General features: G+C 34.5%; 4 protein-coding genes across 7 annotated transcripts; 2 read left to right on the top strand and 2 right to left on the bottom strand.

Annotated features, from left to right (window-relative positions):
* The first annotated feature begins 152 nt into the window (after positions 1 to 152).
* LOC114361656 (type 1 phosphatidylinositol 4,5-bisphosphate 4-phosphatase) lies at positions 153 to 4327 on the top strand. 2 transcript variants are annotated; one of them, XM_028316778.1, is made up of 4 exons: positions 153 to 329; positions 547 to 716; positions 988 to 1197; positions 2786 to 4327. In XM_028316778.1, the coding sequence occupies exons 1-4, from the start codon at positions 287 to 289 to the stop codon at positions 3068 to 3070; spliced, it is 708 nt and encodes a 235-aa protein (XP_028172579.1). In that variant the 5' UTR covers positions 153 to 286; the 3' UTR covers positions 3071 to 4327. The 2 variants fall into 2 exon arrangements, with proteins under 2 accessions (XP_028172579.1, XP_028172580.1); XM_028316779.1 differs by lacking the exon at positions 153 to 329 and adding an exon at positions 355 to 456.
* Positions 4328 to 7691: 3364 nt separating this feature from the next.
* LOC114361655 (tubulin polymerization-promoting protein ringmaker) lies at positions 7692 to 17159 on the bottom strand. 2 transcript variants are annotated; one of them, XM_028316776.1, is made up of 4 exons: positions 17028 to 17159; positions 10517 to 10684; positions 8682 to 8963; positions 7692 to 8385 (listed from the first exon to the last, which is right to left on the bottom strand). In XM_028316776.1, the coding sequence occupies exons 2-4, from the start codon at positions 10664 to 10666 to the stop codon at positions 8194 to 8196; spliced, it is 624 nt and encodes a 207-aa protein (XP_028172577.1). In that variant the 5' UTR covers positions 10667 to 10684; positions 17028 to 17159; the 3' UTR covers positions 7692 to 8193. The 2 variants fall into 2 exon arrangements, with proteins under 2 accessions (XP_028172577.1, XP_028172578.1); XM_028316777.1 differs by lacking the exon at positions 17028 to 17159 and adding an exon at positions 14121 to 14261.
* Positions 17160 to 18850: 1691 nt separating this feature from the next.
* LOC114361650 (glycerol-3-phosphate phosphatase) lies at positions 18851 to 20868 on the bottom strand. 2 transcript variants are annotated; one of them, XM_028316768.1, is made up of 6 exons: positions 20827 to 20868; positions 20550 to 20695; positions 20267 to 20427; positions 20037 to 20174; positions 19454 to 19797; positions 18851 to 19320 (listed from the first exon to the last, which is right to left on the bottom strand). In XM_028316768.1, the coding sequence occupies exons 2-6, from the start codon at positions 20644 to 20646 to the stop codon at positions 19149 to 19151; spliced, it is 912 nt and encodes a 303-aa protein (XP_028172569.1). In that variant the 5' UTR covers positions 20647 to 20695; positions 20827 to 20868; the 3' UTR covers positions 18851 to 19148. The 2 variants fall into 2 exon arrangements, with proteins under 2 accessions (XP_028172569.1, XP_028172568.1); XM_028316767.1 differs by lacking the exon at positions 20827 to 20868 and having other exon boundaries at positions 20550 to 20791.
* A 1495-nt stretch (positions 20869 to 22363) lies between these two features.
* On the top strand, positions 22364 to 23526 carry Dci (Dodecenoyl-CoA delta-isomerase). The gene is made up of 3 exons (XM_028316769.1): positions 22364 to 22882; positions 23009 to 23098; positions 23180 to 23526. Exons 1-3 carry the CDS (start codon positions 22508 to 22510, stop codon positions 23450 to 23452), a joined length of 738 nt encoding a protein of 245 aa, XP_028172570.1. The 5' UTR covers positions 22364 to 22507; the 3' UTR covers positions 23453 to 23526.
* The last annotated feature ends 234 nt before the right edge of the window (positions 23527 to 23760 follow it).

Below are 23760 nucleotides of genomic sequence, written 5' to 3'. Positions count from 1 at the left end.
GTTCAAAAATTAGTATTTCTAAACACAGTTTCTAAACGTTTTTAATGCTACGGCTATATGACGATACAATAACCGGAGGTTACCGGTAAGAAAAAAACCTTATGATGATGCCCCTTCGTTACGATTCGGAGTCTCAGTCTCTCGACTCATCGACTGCTCTCGACCACAACACTAGTTGAAATCTCAGATGACGGAATACAAAAATTTTAATTGTATTCATCGGATTATTTGTTTCAACTAAAGTAATTGCTGTCGGAGTTTGTAAATTTACCGTGTTTAATTTAAAATGGGTGACGGACAAAGTGAAAATCAGCCTTTGCTGCGAGATGGTAGGTGTACAAAGATTTCGTTGTTTTGACAGCTGATGATTCAACCAAGACTTATTTTTTGTTGCTAAACAAATGATTTTAGCTGATTGTGAACAGGTTTTTCGAAATCCTCGTGTTGTGTAACTATGTATGTTATTCGGTGCAAGTTTGTAGGTTGATCGGTAACTTTGTTACGTATTCCGTCGAAGCACGCCTAATTAGAATTTTGCATTGACAGAGGAGGTGAATGTCAGCACAATATCTCCAATTGGACCAGACGAATTGCCTCCTCCGTATCTGCAGCAAGGGACGCCCATGGTGACATGCCGAGTATGTCAGGCTATGATAGACATCTCCGGGAAGAAAGAACAACATGTAGTTAAATGCTCTGATTGTAACGAAGCTACGGTAAGCCAAACTACATTAAAGTCAGCCTGATTAACACAAATGAAGCTCAATTTGATACATCTATAAATAAAAATTGTAAACATATTGTGGACATCTTTGTTATCTTTACTAATTGAGACCACGCTGATAAGTTTGTAGAAACAATATTCTTGAGATTAAATTATACTGAAGAAAGTTCCTTTACAATGTTAATACGGTATCTTAAGTTAATTTTAGTGAAGATATTTGTAAAGTTTGCACCAATTAATATTATATTTTTGTTTGTTTACAGCCTATAAGGAATGCTCCCCCAGGGAAAAAATATGTTCGTTGTCCATGTAATTGCCTGCTAATTTGCAAGTCTTCTTCTCAACGAATTGCATGCCCTCGACCAGACTGCAAGAGGATTATCAACCTTGCGCCATCGCCTGTAACACCACCAGTACCGACCTTGCCTGGCATGTGCAGAGTCATCTGTGCTCACTGCCAAGACACTTTTCTGGTGAGTCCTAGCATTATTACTTAATAATTCATTTAAAATTTTAGATATGCCTATGTCAAGACAGCTTGGCATAGACCACCTGCTCTTTAATAATAAAAAGACACTCAATACATCTGATTATAGTCTGGCAACTGATTGCAAAACAAAAAAAAAGATATTTCTATGCATTTTGTGTCATTTTCAACTGTTTTCCCATTGTGTAAATTATTTGTGTCATCAATACCATGTAGGTATAATTAATCAGTAATCATTGGGGGAGGTATATGTTCAGCAGTGGACATTTACTGTGTCACTCAATTATAATTTTGAATTTTGTTTCCTTATTAGCTAAGAAAAAATATTGAGTAATTTCATAATACAACTTATTGATAATGATACAATGTTGTTCAATTAAATAAAGTATAACTGTAGTTTTATCTTTACCCTATCAACTTGTACCTTTATATATCTACCATAAATTTAAGCCTATATATTAATCTGGGTTACAAACAATAATACTGTAAAGTTTCAACAAAATCCGTTCAGTAGTTTTTGCATGAAAAAATATGTCAGTGATTAAATAGGCAACATACCTACATTGATTTTTATAACATAAAATGTGAATGTAAGATATATTTAACCATAGCTTTAAAGTAATACCTTCTAAAATCTATTCTCATTAAACTGGACATTTATGGTAATTCTATTCAGCACAAAACCTGACTGTCGAATTTAGATGTGTTAATTCTTAAGATGAGGGCTTTGCATTACTTTAGAAAACTGGTTTGTAGAGCTGACTTTGCCATAATAGCCCTTTAGGAGACATGTAAAGTGCCCCATAAGGGCTACCTTTCTTTTTTTATTATTTTCTATTGACGTTCATAAGTGCCACTTGTGGTCTAAACTGAATAAATATTGTTGATTTTGATTTGTTCTGAACTACATTTTTTATTTTCTTCACAAAACAAGTTTCAGTCATTATTAGGAATTCATTTTTCACGACAGATAGGAATTCAATTATAAAAGCTGTTGAAACATTGTTAAACAAATAATGTAATGCTATCTTTCCTGAACACTATAATCCGGGCCTTTTCAAGGTGAGAGTGAATATGCACTTACAGGGCTGATATGTACCATCCTAGACTGCATCTTCTCACTTAACACCAGGTGTGATTGTGAACAAATACCCGCCTTGCATGTATAAAAAAAAGTAAACAATAAATTATTATCTCATAATTAAGTGTGCCTCTTAATGCTTGGCGAGAATGATCACGCGGGCGCGGGGTGGGCGCTACGCATTGTACTCAAACATGAAATCTTATTCGCGTGTCCAATGTCCATAGTGACCCGCGTGTGCAGCCAGGCCAAGTACTTAGTCATTCCATAACCGCCACCAACATTTTTTCTTATCCACAACAAGGAAGCTCTTGGCCTGTATCTCACCTGATGATAAGTGACGATCAGGCCGAAGGTGGAAGCGAGCTTCACCCGGAATCCTCAACCACGGAGGAAATGGCTATCTTACCTCTAACTGCCGTTTAACTATGTATTTCCTACCTACTGCCTACTTAATAAACTCTTTGCTATAAGCACTGTTTAAAATTTTCAGTATCAGCTGCTGAAGAACGCACCGGTGCGGTGCCCGCACTGCCGCAAGGTGTCGTCGGTGGGGTCGCGGGTGGCGCGCGTCAAGGGCACAATATTCGCGGTGCTCGCGCTCATCTTCCTCGCCATCGCCATCGGCGTCACGCTCGGGACGCTCTCGGCCGCCAAGTCGCACGGCGGCGGCGTCTACGTCGCCTACGTCGGAGCGTTCCTCGTCGCATTCCTCCTCGGCAGCCGCGCCGTCTACTACTTCGCGATGAAAGTGAGTACGATCGAGGGCCCCATGTAAACTATTACCGACATAGTTTGTGATAAAATTTGTATGACTAGAAAATATAAAAGGTTTCTCGATTCCATATTGTAACCAGCGTTATTATGTAGTTTGGTTTTATACTGTATTAATGTATAATTTAACCAATGCAGTGACGGGCGGTGAGTTAATATTTCAAATATTATTATTATAGGAATGTATTGATCGACAGCCACTACGATAGAATATATTCATAGCTTCTAAGTTGTTGACTTGATCACCTAAATTCAGCAAAGTTATCATTGTCGGTTACTGTATATCTGGTTCATGGATCTTAATTTATATATTTTTAAATGCCATGACACAATAATTTATGAGTGTCGCTTATCGTGCATGGTGATCGTATTTTAATGCGTTAATTACAATACCACATACTATCAAGCAATCACAAATCATGTATGTTGTTGACATAGGCAGCAATAAATTTTCAATAGATTTTCTAGGACAATAATTTATCTGCTTTACAGGCAGTGAATAATATAATATAGCCATTATATGACTTTAGGTGCGAGATTATAGCCGATTGCAGACCATAACTGCAGGCCTCTTTTATGTATTCTAATTCCGAAATTGAATAAAAAGAAGTAAAAGAATATTGCATTAGATAAGACAACGCAAAACAAAAATAGACTATAAAACACGAATAAACGAATACATATTATGTCGATGACTGTGTGTATGAATTCTTTAATAGATAATACTAATGTTGATAATTTTCCATTCATACGAAATTACTAATATCGCGGTATATTAACATCAGTGGCCATTGAGGTCAGTCCGCGCAGTTGTAAGGATTTAAAGACAGCTATGGGTGATTGTAGTCTACATACGGTTTTCAATTCACACCTCAATTTCAATTAACGATGATAAACATTTGAAAAAAATCTCTAGTGTATCCATTTTAAGCTCTACAAAATCGTATAGTTTGTTGTTTGATTGGTTGATTAGAGTGTGAATATTGAAAAAATCACCAATTTATATTAAAAGTTTGTTTGAATTATAGTAATATTATTATTAATACTTACCATAATTTAGCTAAATTTAAACATGTTGCATCAATTGTTACACTCATATGCGATCTCATTGCTAATTAATAAAATATGGAGAGTTAAAATATAGAATCAAAAAACGCTATTATTAACGACCTCAGTCGCGAAAATTTGGTCGCTCTGAGTGATATAGAGATGGTGTGATATGAATGATGGGTTTCCTTCGTTACATACTGCGCTAGCTAGGTCAAATTAATTAAAATAACCAAGCATAGTGAATTGGAGGATTATACGAATCATTAAAATACTCCTGCACCGTTTTCGACTATAGTATAATATTGTGTTATAGTATAATATTATTAGCAATGAGATTATTAAATAAATTGAAAGGTATTTCTTGTGATTGTGTGCTTATACATGTAATTCGATTATTTATTTCAGTACCTCTAGCATGAACAACTTTCGTCTTCGAATCGTTTGCGTACTGGATAAAATTCGATACTCAATCTTCGAATTAAACGATAAAGTGACAATTTTCATTCTCAAAATAAGTTTTGTGCAACCACATCTCATACTAAGTTCACTTTACGACACGTTCACAAGGGCGCTGTTGTAGTTTTCATACTAAATCTTTTGATGGCGTTTCGAGTACGCAAACTATTTGAACTCGAAAGTTTTTCGTGCTAGCCGTTTAAACCATTGGGCGGTGTTAAATGAAATTACCAATCCAATTACTCTATTTTGTATTTTGTGACATGAAAATAAGTTCTGAATTGCTATGACATCTGTTGAGTTCTCTCACATTTATTTGTCATTCATCCTTCACCAAACACGACAATCATTAAAGTGAACGCACTCGAACCTGCACTGAATGAACCGAAAGAATTAGCCAATTACCGATGTGACGTGTGAGCGTGAGCCTTGGTCCAAGGCGTGAGCCTGTTGCGGTGAAGTGTGCGTTTACCTTTAGATAGGTTCATATTAACGCATTCACAAATAGCATGGAAGAAAGACTGACTCTTGACGGATTTATACGCATGCACGTTTTCAAAACGATTATACATTGAATATATTATTTTCCTGTATATTCAAATCATGTCCTTTTGCTTTTGTATTATTGTTAACAATTATAAACATTTCGAAACATTGATGATAGTGTATGCAGTTATTTAATGTTAATTATTTTACGATATAAATAACAATTCATTTTGCATGCATTATTCGACTTGGTTTTTTAATAGAGCCCTCATTTTAACTTTACTTACTGTTAATAAAATTGTATTTAATCTACTGTAAAGACGATACGAATAGTTTTTTTAATAGGTACACACAACAACACATGAAACGTTACACGTTGATCTTATTAGCACCCAAATTACTAAAAAATAATAATACATTGGCATGGTAACTGTTACGATTGTTGTGTCGTCGAGTGTACATTATTATATTCATATTTGACTACGAATATTTAGTCAAAAAGTAGATTACTACCTTGCTTGCTACTCTGCCTACCTAGCTCCATGCTGGGTCTTGTTATATTTGTTATTATTTTATCGAAATGGCTAGCCTTACCTCCTTGTAATCTTATACGATTACAATAAAAATGCAGGAACAGTGTTTAATGATGTTCTCGTCGTTTTACGTTATTAGGTATGTAACATAAAAAGCGTATTCAGAATGAAAGCTCCTTCCTGTGAATTTCTACTTTGCCAATCACCACATAAAGTTGTAAGCCAAAACACGCTGGTACAGTAAGTGTCCGCTAGCGGATCTTCGAGAAGCGTACATAGTAACTCGAACATTACAAAAATTCCCATAAGGCTCTAGATTCCGCCTCAGTGTGTTATAAGCTTAAGATACTTTACAGACGCGCTATGCTAACGGACGAGCTATGCCTCGGATACTTGTATAATCTGAACCTTTTTAGCTGATCTTGATTGTGACCGCGATCAAACCTTTTTGGAGTTTTAGAAAATCTTGCAGTTATTTGCTTTTTATCAACCTAAACAAGACTCGAAGAGATTTTACCGCGGTCATAATGTAAAGCATCGACCGCTTACAGGCCATTATGAAAATATACATCTTGATTATTGGACTGGTAAGGCTAGCAGACTTTTATTTGTTTTTGATGTGATATTATGCTTTATTCTTATAGTCAAACTATAAATTCAAACATTCTGTGGATTAAGACTTAGAATTATTTGAGCATTCTGTTTTTATATAAAAATTTAAGTAGGATTTTCTGTATTACCATTATTTTCATAAAATGTTAGGGCTTTAACCATGTATTTTTAGTTTTAAGTTAAATAAATGGTACCTATTGAAATGATTTTCGTATTTTTTTATAAAAATACTGGGTGGGAAAAATATAGCATAATATTAGAAATAAAAACTGGAAGTAAAATATGTTTATTTCGATAAAATAACAAAATACATTTTAGGTGTAACACCTAGTGGTTATCTTATTATCATGTTTACAAGAACCATTCAAGTAATAAATAAAGCACAAACCTCAACAATATGTGAGTGTGATATTACATTAAAATAAACTTACAACATACGTATTTTATATGTATTTACTAAAATGCTTATGTACAAAAAATACTAAAACAACCTTTTGAAAAAAACACATCACATATTTATGAAGTCGTAGCTGCATCATTTTATACAAATTTTGTGTAGTATCTCCAATTTGTACTTTTTGATTCCTTACAAGTTTTGGACTTAAATATTTGAATTCATGATCATATTATAAAGGGTAAATACTTGAAAATTTTAAATACCTTTTAGTGATACCAACATAGATAATTACCAGCTTACTTAGGACTAGAAAACAAATATATTTCAAGAATCTTATGAGTGCTTATCTAAGTGTAAGTTACTACATATTATTTGAATAAAAATAAATCCTAGTTAAGGATGTGAAGGAATGCACAACATACAAAGCTGTATTGGTTTGCTAAATGAGTATTTCTCAAAAAAAATGTACATTTTGAAAAAAAAAGTGTGCTTTGAAACAGTTCAAAAGTTTTATATTTATAAATCATCCCACAAAAAAAACACACACACAATTTTGAAGGATGAATACTAATCTTTAAGATAACGAAGAATTATAGCTATAATCCTACTTATTACCAAATATTTAAGTATTTTAAAAATAGTCCTTTTTTACCTTTCATACAAAAACCTGTTTGCCACCCTAGCTTTTTCATGTATTTTTGTTTCATAAAATGCGATACGTAACTAAATTATTATAATTTTTTTTTGTATTATNTTTCTCTTAGTAGTTTTGCAGTGTTGTTTTATAAAATAACAACGGACAACACATTATTTCCTATGTTAAAACTTCTATTACTTGATTGTTTTGTTTCTTTTCTTTGGAAATACCAAATTTATTCAATCGGATATATTTATTATTGAATTATATGTATTATTAACCGTTAATTAAATTTTAAAAAGTTTGCGGAAATCCTTATCGATTTATACAGGTATAGAATTTTTGATAAATGGTCGACTACATTATTCCCGTTTTTGCACTTCTAAACGAGATCTTTGTTCAACTATAGAATGATTTTCTAAATTATTCAATCACGTAAATGTAAATTTAGAAAAAAGTTACATTATAAAAGAGGTAAAACATGCGAGTTATAAATATTGTGCAATATCAGTCACTCAAACGGTAGGTACTTAGTTTCTTTGTTTGAGAACTTATTTTTTAGTATTTGTTAGATTGTAGTTAGGCGTAATTTATATTGGTCTATGTGTGCGTAAATATTAGGTAAAACAGGGAGCATTAACAGTGCCCCAAAATTTTCTGAAGTAACATAGTGTAATGTAATAGATATTAAGAAAGCTATTGAATCGAATTATTGGAATGCTAGAGGATGAGGAATGCCACTCAATAATGGCACTGAATGAAACTCTTCCACAATCTAATTTATGCACTTATACAAATGGTCGTATTTTTCGCGCGTACTTTTAATTTGAAATGGACGCCAATTCTTGCCACACACAGGTCGAATCAAATCGTTTGTGTTTGACAATCAATTATTGGGAACTACATACGTGGTTACGAATACCTTGTAGCCGCTTTATAGAATGATGTAGTTTTGTTTAGTGAGTTTTGTCGTACGTGTCCTTGTGCTGGTACCCGGACACGTAGCCGGATCCGTCGACGAGGTCCTTTCTGCCGGCGATGCCCTTGCCTTTGCCGGTTTCATCGAAGCGCTGCCTGTGGGAGCCGGTGTACTTGGTGGTGTCTGTAAGTCGGTCCACCGCTGCTGCGGCGGCTTGGGATTTTGTCACCTGTATAGGTAGCATTGATTAAAAGTAAGTTAAATAATCTTTTTGATAAAGTTACCTACATACATTCGCTATTCGAAACGTTAACCTATGTTTGGGGTAACTTTTGCTCACATCTCATGCATTAATTATAAAGATAAAATTTCTTTCAGTACAGCGGAATGACCTAGCAGTTGCTATGTTGCGAAACTTCCATGCAGTAGGCATCAGAAGGGGACAACAGAAACTAGTGTTGCAGAAGAAATAAAAGAACCGGTACAAGGAATACCGTACAAAAGCTGAGTTGAACATTGACTTACATGAGATGTTATTCCTGGCTGTCCACAAGTGGTGAGTTTCTTTTTTATGTCTTCAACCTCGACCTTTTTACTCTTGGCCAATTCCTCGAGGAATTTCTGGTAATCTTCAAGCCCAACTTTGAGCGATTTAAGTTTCTTGAAGTTTATGGCGGTGTCTGTGGTGGTAATCTTCTTGCCGTCGATCACCTTGGCTTGCTTCATCCACTTGTCACTTTGTGATAAAGTGATGTGCTTCCCATCAGATTTTGGATCGCCGAACTTAGAAAAGGCTTTGAACGCATCCTGCAAGAACAGAAATACGAATACGTTACTAACATTGAATGGTTAGTTCGTAAGATATTTTTCATACCTCCTAAATATTCTATGTTTTAAACTGCGATCGTACAGAACTAGCTTATTGAACCAACACAACTAAAACTATGACGTGGGCCGCTTTCGCGTTGTTACAAGGGTGCCTATACATATATTTCTCCACCCTTTCAGGCGTGTTAGGTGCTACATTAGCATAATAAATGGCAAAAGTGAAAAAGCGTTTCAAGGACTCGCTAGAGGCTTTGTTTAGCGTACTTTGGTAGATGTTTAACAAACATTAGTTTGTTGAATAACTTATAACAACTTTTTATTTTTATTTAATATATTAAATGCTTAAACATTAAACTAAATTAATTACTTCAGTAATTCATTGAAATAAGTATACAGTTACAGACACTGGTTTTTCGGCAGCACACGCACGAAACTTATTTCAAAACATTTTTTTTTTAAATTGACCCTCTGAATTCGAACCTGTAGATAAGGAATGGTGAATAGTCTGCCCCTTTTTTATCATCAAGTGAAAATTGATACAATAAGTGAGGTATCTCTGTAACGGATATAAGAATAAAGCCATTAAGTAGTCGCAGGCGGGTAATCTTAAAGATTGCTTAGGTATTTGATTCCATGTATCTGATTTCATAACCGCCATAGATGGAATGTAAAGCCCACATGAGTACCTATATGGATACTAATAACATTGTCTCCCCTCGAGGTATTAGTCCTAGTTAGCGCCGCAACTGAAGTTTCCTTATTAGTATGCAAACGTGCAACGTGCATTGTTCGTTCCTTTTCAGAAATAATTTTGTTGAGCAATTTTTTTCTATCTCCGACGTGTATGTACAATACGGTCTCGGGATACTCTTACAGCCTGGCATCAGAAGGTCCATAGACGTCGGATTTATACCGCCGTGACCCATGGCCGTGACCTAGCATACCCAGACACCAATTGGATTTGAAATAATTTTCGTATTTACATTTATTTTGTATTCAAAGAATTTGAATCAGCCGTCCGACACCGACACCGCCTTATCACCTTAAAATTTATTCTTCTTTTATTCGCTACTAGCTTTCCTACCGCGGCTTCGCCTGCGTGGAATTTTGTCTGTCACAGATAATATTTTTATCGCGCGCGATCCTGTTTCATATACCGAGATAAAAACTATCCTATGTCCTTTCCCAGGACTCAAACAATCTCTATGCCAAATTTCATCAAAATCGGTTCAGTGGTTTAGGCGTGAAAGCAAGACAGACAGACAGACAGTTACTTTCGCATTTATAATATTAGTCTGTGCCCCGCGGTGTTACCCGCGGTAAAATGTAGCCTATGTGTTAATCCAGGGTGTCAGCTAACTCCATACCAAATTTTATAAAATCGCTCCAGCCGTTTAGATGTGAAGAAGTAACAAATATACACACTTATAAACTTTCGATTTTATGTGTGTGTGATTCATTGTTTTACATTGTTTGAGAATTACCTATTGTGGTACGTAATTTGGTTATACGATACATTATAGAGTGCATACCTTAAGCGGCACGGCATTGTCTTCGTTCTTGGCGGGCGTTCCGTTGGCCGACGCGGGCGCCGAACCGTTCCCGTTCTCCAGCGAGACGTCCTTCACGTCGCGCGTCACCTGCTCCACGGAGTCCTGCGCCTGCGCTAATTCTTCCGACATCTTTGCGTTTTCTGAAATCTAAAATACGTGACTATGAGCAGATATCCTCCAGATTGGGGCATTCTCTTGTTTGTTAAACATTGGAGTCTCATAACTTGCTTTTCCCTGTTGCTTAAGATTACGTAGGTTACTAGTATAAGTCAATTTTCACTTAAATTTCCTACAGGACATCATATCATCATGTTTATTGTGAAATTTGTCGCTGTGAAATTGTGTTTTGCCCATTCGTTGAAAATGATATGTGAATGAAAGGCTCTGGCTGAATTTCAAAACTAACGAACCTGAATCATACAGTAGGATAGGTAACAAATAGTCCACTTAAAGCACGTAATTTAAAAATATGCATGTAACGAATAAAATTGGTATGGCCTTACTCTCATGAAATCAAATACATGAGCTACTTAAAGCTGCCTACTTGCTCATTTTAAGCGGCCATCTAGTTGGCTATTTCGTCCATTCGTCCCGGAAATAATATTAGGTGACCTACCTACATAAAAATGTTTGGTCCATTACCAACACCAAGGCAACACGCAAACGATCGGGACGGGCGTGATGTCATACAAAAATAACCAAACATACTATCTAGTATCGAAGCTATAGCGGCTGTTTGGTGCTAAATGTGGCAATTACATCATCGACCTTGCGAACGAAACGTTTTGCAGCAAACTTGTAAACATCAGCTGAGATTCTTGTCAGTTCTATAGAAACGCAAAGATTTGCTTAGCGAACTCAATAAGTAGGTAAGACTCCTTCAATTCATGACTGATTGAAATGTTCGAAGTTTACGACTTACAAAATACTTTGATGGATTTTAAAACAGGAGGCTCATCCCTTAAGGCTTTATGACAAAAGTTTTACTACTGGCTTTCAATTTGTATAATAGACAAGTAACTTACAATTGAATAACTTTTAAACAACCTAAGTAACTTACTTATAAGTAGGTACTTGTACAAACTTATTGCCTGTAAGTTAATTCTAATGCGTTAATTATAACTAACATAAGCCTTTTACCCACAGTAAACAACCAATACAAAGACCAATCCTATTAACGAAATAGCATAATGCACATCATGTCACCATAAATCCTCTTAGATAATATGCTAGAAGCAAATTCATTTATCAACCACTTAAGCGCATGTGGGGGCTGTAACAATGCACTATTAAACACCTCCGCGATCTAAAACTGTGGGTGCCCTGACTATTAGCCGGGCTAAATGATCTGACCTATACAGATCAAGGTAGGAAGCGACGGAGGTCCTGGAGCCAATCATTACCACGACCACTGGCCAACCAATCTTGAGATCTTTAAATTATAATATTCATGAGCTCTACACTCTATCGTATCGTACTTATCTATACCGGTCCCGCATTTTTGATCGTTTGTCTTTTGATTTATGTGAAAAAGAACCTATGAAATACTAATAATAACCTGTAGTAACTCCTATACTCAGTTCATGTACTTATTTTTAGATTACTTTTGGTATTTACGTTTTGTTATGGAACAATTGGCAGACATTATTTCTATGCATGTTTATACAAGTCATTTGTCTAGTCTAGAAGGTTACTGAAATGAAAATTATGTCCTTGGTTGTTGTTACAATAAGTCGCACTGCGACTGTTATTCTTTGCAATGAACAATGAATGTATTTCATAGATTGAGTATTCTACCTACACATTTTTTTAGAGCTTAACGTAGAGTCAGAAAATTGATTACTTTTATTAACTCGGGAACTAAACTATCCGGTTTTTCCTTTACTATAAAATTACCACAAAGAACAAAGTCATCCTCATCTTGTTTGTTGAGTGGTCATTACTTTAATTACCTAAGCACACAAATGTTAGTCATAGATATCAATCACCCATCGGTATTGCCAAAAAACTACCTACGAGTGTGTAACGATTTATTATTAACGTAAGATAAAATCTTTGTACGAAAAAATGTTTCCGCAATATACCAATTTAATTGCATGTACCTACTTAAGTATTAAGTAATTTTCTTTGATGTATTTGATACCAGCTCTAAGGTGCTACGTTATCCTGTTACTACGCTTATCGTTTAAATGCACAATCTTCTATTAATTTCCCGTTGTCACAAACTAGTCGCTTCCTGCAAATAGTTACATAGTTGTTTGTTTTGCACCAGCTGGCATACTTATTAAATGACGGCCATATAACGTGTCTCGGTCGATGCCACAGACCTCCCCGACCTAGTTAGTTCCTTGGTGTTGTTTCTACGATAATATAATTAGAACGCAGATATTTTACTACAAGCGAAGTTTTTGCAATATCTGTTTAGATAGTGATTGTGAAGCTTTTGTCTGTGAACTGTAAAATGTGTGTTGCAAATGCAACAATCTAACTCGCAAAATATTGAGGGATTGTTATTATGTTGATTGTTCATTGAGGGATGATTGCTACGAGCTGCTACGAGATTTCAGTGTCGTAGCATAGACTTCAATAAATTGTTTTAGCATTTGCATGTTTTGGGGGTTTAAAATTAAATATTATTAATTTCCTTGGTTTGTTTTATTAATAATGCCTCTGGAAACCCCTTATAGTTTTCTTGAATTAATGATTAGAATATAATTAACTAAACTTTTCTGTGCTATTACTTCGCTCTTAGCCTACTTATGCACCTAGGGTCATTGGCCTCACGTTATAAATATACGTTCTTACACGCATGAACAATCACCTAAATGCTGTACTTTTATTTTCTATGCTTAATTAGTACTGGCATTTATATTTGTAGGTACATAATATTAATTACATAGCTACTTGTGGAAATGTCTAGGCTTCTAGAGAATGTGCTGACCGTTGATAAATAACAAAAGTTACGATAGAACGCGATAGCACAGTGATATATTATTATTAATATCCGTAAGGTTTAACAGTTCCGGACATAATTCAGTACCTAATACTGTAATGGTGATCGCTCGTTGGTACAAGGCTAATTTAGAAATTACTTTATTTATTACTAGCGGCCGCCCGCGACTTCGTACGCGTGGATCCCGTTTTACCCCCTTCATCTATCTTACGCGGTTTCGATTTTTTCATACAAATGTTTTTCCCCGCTAATTCCAGTTCCCGAGGGAATTTTGCAATATCCTGTTGTAACTAAGCTTTAAGTTTACTAAGGTACCTGCATGCCAAATTTCAAGCGTCTAACTTAAGCGGTTTAGATTTTTCATACAAAAGGATTTTCCCGCTAATGCCCGTTCCCGNAAATTACGTTACAAAAAAAGAAAAAAATAGAAAACTTAATTTATTAGTAAGCCAAACTTATTTTAATGAATAGGATAGGAATAGGATAGCGCGTCCGCGTGACCCAGTCGGCAAGTTGACGTCATTCTGCGTCACCATTTATAATGATGACTCACTCTCTTTTTACTAGATCTAACAATAGTAAAAACATATTTTAGTCAAAAAGAAACCCAACAAAAATTCTAATACCTACCTTATTGAACTTAGGTATCCAGGCAATAGCACGTCTAAAGTCACTACTATATTTAGTTGTATTAAACTTATTTAATCAATTTAATTAACAAAATATATGCTCGCTTATGTTTAAATCACTGAATACAATCAAGTTTTTCACAATCAAGTAGCTCGTTGGTAAATATCTCGTAAATAATGTTTTATCATTGTTGGTATTACCTCATTCTTAAAATATCAATATCATCTACTGATACGGGTGTTTTAATGCACTTGGGCAGACCATTTATGTTTGATAAGTGTAAATATTTTTTTTTCTGTTTTAATATTTTGTAAAATAGTGATGAATATTATTTAATATCAGGGATACCTAACTAGCACAACAAAAATAATACGCTAACCGTGATAATATTGACGGCTCTACGTAAACATTATTATGTATACCAGTCAAGTGATGTGTCATCATAATAGGCTGTAAGAATAAAAGTTAAGCAGGTACTTATCAGATATGGACATCCACCTTTATTTAACTGTACGTGCAAAGCATTACAATCCGAAATTAATCAATGTCTGAGTGATGTCAGAGACGGCGAATAATATTGCTTAACAATATAAGCTTAGCAATATATTGCTTAATACCATTTGAAACTATTTCCTATAAACTTAACATCACCTAAAGGTACACGAGACCATTATACCTAAATAAATATTTTTGTAGATAAGTAGTCGCTCATTAAGTAGTTATCTATTTCAGTTTTAATTGGAGTTGAAAGTGGCACCTCTTAATATAAATAAACCTACAAAAAATTACACTTTAAGCACTGAAAAGTCTAAAATGAGTGAGCTCTACACATTAAAACCTGCTAATTTAATTGTATAGTGTATCAAATAAAATAGGTATGCCATCAGATTAATAGCGTCAAAAGTTGGTTTTGGTTATTGGTTCCATAACGTGTCTGTTGTGAAAAGATACTTGATGGAGTAGCTATTAACTTCAAGTAAGTAAGTACTTATACATACTTATATTAAAACAGCTACTACATAACTTAGTAATATGTATTTACCAAATCGATAAGCGAAAGGTTTAAAAACTGGATGTGTTGCTCTACAAATGGGGGGAAATCGGGAAAGTGTGTAGCGTGCGAAAAACTAGACACAAACGTGAACGGCCTTGCAAGTTTCTATAATCGAGTTTATAGCTATAACCTCTAGACTAGGCATACAAACTTTCCCTGTCGCTTACGACATTCACACAGATGCATGAATGTATTAAGTAAACACCGTAACAATTAAAATTTAATTCATTGTCAATATGAGTATTATTCGTATTGCTCGATATAACTCTTCAATGGATCAAATTTTTCCAAGTGAAAATGATTATAATTGTGTCTAGTTTTCCACCGTGGCACAAAGGTGTCTCAACCTCGGACGTAACTTAACTTCAACTAAGTACTTAACATGTTCACAAAACAAAATAAATATAAAATGATATTTTCATACGAATAATCCCGCTTTAAAAAATATAGGGAAAATCTAATAAAAAGAATTACGGTACCTATTCTTAGAGTTTGCATTATTTTGGGACTTTGAAATTTTATTGTCGTCAATGATGGCTGTTCACCGATATAATTTATGTGCTAACTTGTAAACTTAGCACGTCTCGTATCGGAGCAGACGTGCAAATGAATTCAATTAAAGAAACCAATACTTAATTAGTTTTGTTTTAATTTAAATGAAGTCAAGAAGGTAGGTAGAGTACGTACGAGTATACGAGTAATACTTACTTAACTGAAGGTATAATGACAATAATTGTGAGTATGTAGTACCTAAGTATTAAATCAATCCAACTAATTTCGTCAAGAGCAATAGATACTCTTAAATGTCATTTAAATTGAACCTATACGTAGACTAAAGATTTAATTATGCAAATCAAATGACACACTGTCAGAGAGCTATAGACATCAACTACTGTAAAATAAGAACTGAAATAACAAAATTGTGACACAATACCGCTGCGAAACTTAACTTTGCAGGATTAAGATACTACTTACTACTTATAGGATAGAGTTAGGTTCGTTAGTATCGGTAGTTAATAGTTACGCATAGTTAGATCAATTTTTTCTACTAGTCTTTTACTATGGGGGCTAATCTTTCCGCATGATTTCACATACGAGACCTACTACCTTTTGTGTATTTTTACTTATACGTGACGAAACCAAGGTTAATGCAACAGCTTTGATCGGATTATATCAGTAATTGCTCGTCCAAATTTGAGTGCGGCGATACTTCAGATAAGGCTTATCGTCAGGAAACCACATATTGTTTATAATCGCTTACACCGTGTCACTTACGAGTATTAATAAAATTATGCACTGATTATTAAAAACTACTTTTTGTTTTCGTAATTAAATTGAATTATTATATTAGAACTATCCAAATAGTGAGTAACTAATTATTAGTTATCAGTTTCACAGTCCTGAAAAACTTCGCAAACAGTGCAATTAAGCGTACGGAAATATGGGTTAATAGCAATATAAATAGTCAAACCCATGAAAACTGTTTTATATCCCCACGAGAAACGATTCGTTTAATATTGTGTTACAAGGGGGAGTGTCGAGACATCCATGGGGGTGGCTCTACTACACCCTCTACTGTCCAAATTCTTTGTTTGAGGCAAGCGAATTTGAGCACCAAATGGGAATTTCGATTCCACTCAATTTTATGCGTTGATAAACTTGTTTTATCTTCGCTTGTTTATGTAAGTTTCATAAATCACAAGTGCGAATAACTGGTTATAATATTTAGACAAAACAAAATTCGCCAGATAAATCTGTGTCTATTTTTAACCCGAAAATGGCGGGTCATTCTTCGTGACCCTCCGTCGGGGGTGGTTCAGTACGAGAGGATATGAATGCAAATATTGACTTACTCTGTGCAGTTAATGAGATGTGTTGTATGAGATCACATTCAACGTGTGCGGGACGTTTGTGGCGGCGGCGCGCGTGATCGCGGTTGCACTAGCACTGGCGGGTGGCGCGAAACGCCGCGGATATTGTTGACAAGCAGAGATGCGCCGCGCGGTTCGCCCAGCCCGACAACGACGCATGCGTCGCAATCCTCAGTCTTCCGGCTATACTATGGGGCTTCTAATTAAGTGCTTAGCTAGCTGCTTGTAATATGCAGCATTAAAATCCTTAAAACAGATTACTTCTTGATTAAAACAAACCGTACCTCCCTACTCAGATTAAGTATGAACTGAAAAAAAGGTTTAATGAAATTAAAAATTCCGAATCTGCCCCTATAGTGCAGGCATGAAACTGCCCTAATAGCAGAAAAAACTTACAATCAATGGCTTTTTGAGAACTTTGGCAACGATTATAGTGCTAAATGGTACCTACTAGAATATTAGTGTCTACTGAAGATTAGCTCTACTAATAAATAAGAAGAGAATAATGTAGTTTTCTTTTTTTAAACCACGGTACCTAGGTTCCCGTCTGGACGAGATCGCTTCATAGCAATAAGTTCGCCTAAATTGTGCAGTCTCTTTTGTGTACATTATTTATTCCTTCTCTTGGGTCTTACTGCTATTATTTTGTTGTAAACAAAAATAGCATAAGTTTTATTGTTGACATAAAGACATAACAAGGTCACCTCCCTACAAGGACCTAAGATATGTACAATATTGTGTTCTACCAACCCTAACAAGGTGGTAGGCACCTATGTATAATAATAATCATTAAAACGTCCAGAATAAAAATAATATATCTATTTATTACGCTCGTTAGTTCCAGCCATTGATGCGTGAACAATTTTTTACTATAATGCTGTTGGTAACCGTTTCACATCCTGTGTCCCATCCCATAGCAACCCACATGAAAACACCCATTGAATCGTGCTCTTATTCTTGAGTAGATAACTCGCGCAGCTCTATACAGTTGACCCGCTTTTGATATTCAATGATGAATGGGATGTTCTAATTTCAGCTGCAGCATAAAATTATTAGACAGTGAAAGCACAAATAGAATTCGAAATACCGTGTCATGCTTTTGTAGCGATCATGCTTGCTATAGTGCTGAGTGAAGTATAATGTAACTGTGGCTACTGTAGGGTCTGTAGGAAAACTCATGATTAAACTATTATGAGGTTATCCTTTAGGTACGTATGAATTTAATAATGGTTCTCTCTTGGTTCATAATGCGTTACAATTATTTAACAATGTATGTACCTATACCAAATTAATAGATGGACTTCGTTGAGCATTCCTTGCATTTTATGAAAAAATCTTTCGTAAGTACTAAAACATTCAACGAATAAAAATAAATAATATAAAATTTGAATTCAAATTCTGTCAAAAATCACAGAAAAAACGTCCAGATAATTTTCTTTTATTGCTACGATTTATTGGTCACTAAGGCCTTTATAATGAACCACTACTAACATATCAGACATATTCATATCAGCTAATGAGCTAAGGATATTATTAATTAAACAGCAAAATAAAATTCTTACAAAATTATATATTCCGTAAAAAACAATTAATTCAACGGCAACAGCGTCAACAGCATTGATATATTAAATGTACCTACATAAAAAGCTCGTATCTAAATAAATGAATATTACTGTTGAGTATTAACTAATCCATTTTAATAAGCACACTACGTCAACTACCAGTTGTTAAATACATAGGTTTGTATTTATTGTAATATATTAAGTAATTCGTTATTTAAAATATATGGAAACAAAAATAATCACTGAGAACAAAATAAGGCACTCCACAGACAGGAGTCGCCGACTTTATTGTGGTGAAACTTTAGAATCTAAAGTTCCAAACTCTACCAAATTTTTAATGACTTGTGTGGAGTGCATAACACATTATTTATTACAAAAGTAACTGTTTAAAATGGCACATGGCCCACGATCACAGCAAATAGTATGTATAACAATAACCAAACTTAATACTTAAAATACTTTTACGTAAAAAGCTTAAGCTTATCACATGGTTAGAATTGACCTATTGATTTGCACTAAACAGAATTGCTATTTAAATGTACTATGAAGGTATTAGGGAGAGCAGATCTCCAAGCTTGGGTAGGACCACATCAGGTAGAGGTGGTATCTTTTGATTGCGAATGTCATCCAGTTCCTTCTTAGAGGTGACACCAGTGAGTACAAGCAATGTTTGGAACCCACAGCGTACACCCAGCTCAATGTCAGTGTTGCATCTGAAATATTATAATATTTTCTTTAATACAAAAACAAATATAAATCAGTAGGCAGAGAAACTATCAAGTTTCCATAAAAAAATATGTAACTACTATAATATTTTCAAATTATTTTTAGTAATGATTGCATTACCTGTCACCAATCATCAAGGTCCTAGCAGGATCAAGTCCACATGACTCTAGATACTTTCTGACATAAGCATGAGGTTTGCCCAACACAAGTGCCTTTCTCTCTGAACATGTCTCCACTGCCCGCACCAGGGTACCGGTACCAGGCAACACTATTGAGCCAGCCATGGGGAACCTTTCATCAGTGTTTGTGGCAACAAATAGACATTCCTCAGAAGAGAGATAGGAGGCAGCTTTCATGAACTTGGGGTAGCTGACGTGCTCATCAAAACCCACAACCACAGCTCCCACTTCTGGGTCCAGTTCTGATGGCTGCATATTTTTGAAATCTGCTTTCACAGGATCTGGCTGTAATAAAATAAAGAGTTTTATTACTAATAGATTAATAAAAAATCAAACCATATGCCACCAGATGCTTTCTTAACTCTTATTCATAACATATATCATATAATTTTCTTTTATCATAATTGTTTAAAAGATTTACTGATTTAGTAATTGGTATTACACAAATTACTAATATGAGACAAATAACATTTTTAATAATGTTAATCTAATAATTATGTTACAATAATAAGAGGGATACTTACTCCAACACCAAAATTCCGAATGCCAACCGCCTTCAGTTCCTCCCCAATTCCATTTGAACCCAGTATGTAAACCTTTTTTGTGAATCCAATACCTTTTAGATAATGAGCTGCAAGGAAAGCAGTAGACAGAATTTCCTCCTGAAACAATAAATTAATAATGAGCACTTGAGTAACAAATCGAACAAATATATTTTTTTCTCTAATTAATTTAATATTTATAAAAAAAATACCTGGCTAGCAATGAAGCCCAATTCCTGAGCTTTAGCAGCAAACTCACTGCGAGTTTTCGTGGAATTATTTGTCACATAAAATATTTTCTTCCCCAATTTCCGAAAATAGTTCATAGCATCTGCTGATCCAGGAATGGCATTTTTATCGATCCATAGCACCCCTGTAATAAGAAAATTGTATTGTTAATGATGAAATCAAATTCAATTACTTGAATCATGGTCTGGCATTGAGCCATTGCATATTTAAATAATTTCAAAATGAGTGCACAAACTATTTACATACCATCACAATCAGTTAACACTGTATCAAAAGACTTCAGAAATTCTTGAACTTGATCTTTTGTAGCATCTTGCAGGTTAAATACAGCAGATTTAAACATTTTATTGGACACGCTAAAACTTCTTGATTGACCACACGCTATTGCATTACTGTAAAAAATATTTTTATCAATAGAATACAAAGTTTTCCAGACCCGAAAGTTATTAATACACTTTAACATAACTATTACACTCAGTTACTCATAAAAATTAAATACATAGTAAAGTAAATAAAAATTTACCTGAATGAAATCGTAAACCTAGCTCGGCTGTCACAATTGACATTAAAATGACATTGAAAATTTGATTGAAATGTTCTAGTGATGTGCTCGTGAAATCGATTAATTACATTTTCAAATTATAAAAACTCAAAATACATAGAAATTATTTATTTAAAATAAAATAAATAAGTTTCCGTGAGGCAAAGAGGTTAGCTTCCATTTCCTTGGAACGAAAGATTTTTCAAAAATTATTATTTAATCAATAAAATAGGCAGCAGTATACGAACGGATAAAAATACTGCAAACAGCTAAGAATCAGTCTTTGACATATTATAAAAATTATTTGCAAAATACATTTTATAAAATCCGATTTGTATGAAAATTAAAATAATTAAATTGAAGATATCAATTTTCTGACTTCACCATACCATTTATAATTATGCCCATGTTAACATGGGCTAGTGTCGGCTCTTATACCCATTTACCTAACACCCTGTAAATTAAAAATAATAAGTTGTTTAAATTCATACTTTGCTTTCTTCAAAGCGGCGCAATATACATTTAAAGGCACTGGGTCTCTATCAGAAGGAACTCTAGGGGTGGAATCTCCATTGGCGTGGGTTAACGGGCAAGGAGATAATATCTTGGATGGTTGACAATGGCTAGTTGCCTAAAAAAATTTTTTTAGTCCGTAATGTTTAATATCAAAAAATATTGGACACATATAATTTTATTTGTCAATCTAACAAATAATTACATAGTTATGGTGCGTTGAAGTTTCGCACGACGTCACAACGTGCGGCATTTTTAAGCAAGCGGTGACGTCACGGGCCTCTTCTTATGAACTTTGGGGCGCTATATCTCTTTAAATTTTCATTAGTTTGAAAAAGTGAAAAATACGTGTAAAGTATTTTTTGATAAGTTAACTGACGGACTAATTAAAACTCTTCCTTTTTGACCCAGGCAACATCCCCATTTAACGTTCCACCAAACTCAACACGCTTTCAAAGATAACCTCGCAGCCGCTTGCTCACACTTGACATGACACAACTGATTGACAGTTATCTTTTTCTGCGCATCAGTCGGGTGTTACGTTTAGGAATCACAAACCTTCTGCTCTACAGATTTCTACAGATAACATAATATTAAGATTGGTACTATTAATCATCAATAATAATTTGCAGCATCTGTGTCCGGCGCCGACACATTCATTTGTTAAGAATGAAGAAATGCTTATAAGCAGGAAGGATCTATTTTGCTCTCTTTCGTATCATGATCATTCATGTCTATGATTTTTTTTTTAAATGAAGTTCACAGTATCGATTTATTAATTGCAGTTTCAAATTATCAACAATTCAAATGCCGGTCACGTGTTCACAATATTCTACATCCCTTGCTTGTCACATACTCATTCATACAACATGCGTACCATATTGACCTTTATAGATACAGTGTTAAGAAACAAAATGGCCTCACCCTATTGCGTGCTATCACTGATAACATTGACAAGCAGCTGATAATCTGACATGACATTAGACTATCACGTATCACGTCAAACAGTGACAACAGTGTGGGAGAGTGTGGTGTGTGGTGCTTTATCAACAATTTTAATAATTTATTTTGTACTAACAAATGTTTCCGAATTTTACTTCTTTGTGTACATAAATTTAATAAATAATTTTATACCAAATTATATCAAGTAATGGATATTGAAGATATTATAACCGAGGTATGTGACGGAGGTATCATACTGATACGATACAACAAACCCAAGAAGAAAAATGCACTGAACTTGAACATGTACCGTCGGGTGATAGATATTCTTCAAGAAGCGTCCAGGGATGATAATGTCGGTGTTGTAGTGCTAACGGGCACCGGAGACTTCTACAGCAGTGGCAATGACCTCACAGCGGCATTCAACTATGAAGGAGTTTACGATCTTTATCCCGTATTACGAGACTTCATCAGAGCATTTATTGAATTTCCAAAAATACTTGTAGCAATTGTTAATGGGCCTGCCATTGGCATAGCAGCCACAACCTTACCACTTTGTGATTTAGTATTTGCTTCAGAAAATGTAAGTATTGTTATTGTTAAATGAGCAGTAGGTAAGAGGAAAATGATCTAAAAATCACTGACAGGACAGATCTGAAAAGTGTGCAGTACCTAAGTAGGTATCTAACCATAAATTATGTTTTTTCAGTCTTACTTTTATACTCCATTTACAAAACTGGGTATAGTTGCAGAAGGATGTTCATCATTTACATTTTCAAGGATAATGGGAGAAAGGAAGGTAAAACAACTTTTATAAGTACCTATTAATAAATGTGTAATATAAATATTTTGTTCTTTATGTACTTTTCTTTGTTCTCAGGCACTGGAAATGTTACTATTTAATTACAAAATGCCTGCTATTGAAGCTTTACAATGTGGTTTTGTTAATGAGCTCTACAAACCTGAAGAATTGCAGCACAAAGTTTGGGACAAAATAATTGAAGTGACTAACATGAAAAGAGAATCTTTGATTGAAAGTAAAAAGCTGATAAGGGGTCAAATAAAAGACCATCTGCTAGAGATAAATGATAAAGAGTTAAAAACTGTAAATGATATGCATCCACTTAAAAAAATAGGAAAAAGTAAACTTTGAAAGACATTGTAATAGGGTGTGAATTTTATGAAATACGTCGTATATTATTTCTGAGAGATTAAAAATAAAAATATTTTTATTAAAATAAGGCTTGCTTAATTTTGCTTTAATTAAAGTATGGGCTACTTAAATCTTATTCTTATTCTTATTCTTATTCCAACAACACATCTTTATCATTGCAAAATCCACACATTAGAAATTTGACTTCTATGAACTAAGTAAGTTATACCTAGTAGGTAGGTACGCTAGTAGTAGTAACATACTTACTTGCAACTAAAGTAGGTACTTACGCTCAAAGTCCCTCTTGC

This window comes from Ostrinia furnacalis, unplaced genomic scaffold, assembly GCF_004193835.3.
Source record: "Ostrinia furnacalis isolate ACB-3 unplaced genomic scaffold, ASM419383v2 OfSCF5861, whole genome shotgun sequence".
Classification (NCBI taxonomy): Eukaryota; Metazoa; Arthropoda; class Insecta; order Lepidoptera; family Crambidae; genus Ostrinia; species Ostrinia furnacalis.
Note: the sequence above shows the minus strand (reverse complement) of the source record. Positions and strands in the feature narration are given on the sequence as shown.

Coding starts and splice junctions, on each gene's coding strand:
- LOC114361656 (XM_028316778.1), top strand. CDS start 287: ATGGGTGACGGACAAAGTGAAAATCAGCCTTTGCTGCGAGATG. Junction 330..546: donor TCAGCCTTTGCTGCGAGATG/GTAGGTGTACAA, acceptor TTGCATTGACAG/AGGAGGTGAATGTCAGCACA. Junction 1,198..2,785: donor ACTGCCAAGACACTTTTCTG/GTGAGTCCTAGC, acceptor TAAAATTTTCAG/TATCAGCTGCTGAAGAACGC.
- LOC114361655 (XM_028316776.1), bottom strand. CDS start 10,666: ATGTCGGAAGAATTAGCGCAGGCGCAGGACTCCGTGGAGCAGGTGACG. Junction 8,964..10,516: donor ACAATGCCGTGCCGCTTAAG/GTATGCACTCTA, acceptor CTGTTCTTGCAG/GATGCGTTCAAAGCCTTTTC. Junction 8,386..8,681: donor AGCCAGGAATAACATCTCAT/GTAAGTCAATGT, acceptor CTACCTATACAG/GTGACAAAATCCCAAGCCGC.
- LOC114361650 (XM_028316767.1), bottom strand. CDS start 20,766: ATGTTAAAGTGTATTAATAACTTTCGGGTCTGGAAAACTTTGTATTCT. Junction 20,175..20,266: donor TGGGCTTCATTGCTAGCCAG/GTATTTTTTTTA, acceptor TTATTGTTTCAG/GAGGAAATTCTGTCTACTGC. Junction 19,321..19,453: donor ACCTTGATGATTGGTGACAG/GTAATGCAATCA, acceptor ATAATATTTCAG/ATGCAACACTGACATTGAGC.
- Dci (XM_028316769.1), top strand. CDS start 22,508: ATGGATATTGAAGATATTATAACCGAGGTATGTGACGGAGGTATCATA. Junction 22,883..23,008: donor TAGTATTTGCTTCAGAAAAT/GTAAGTATTGTT, acceptor ATGTTTTTTCAG/TCTTACTTTTATACTCCATT. Junction 23,099..23,179: donor GGATAATGGGAGAAAGGAAG/GTAAAACAACTT, acceptor CTTTGTTCTCAG/GCACTGGAAATGTTACTATT.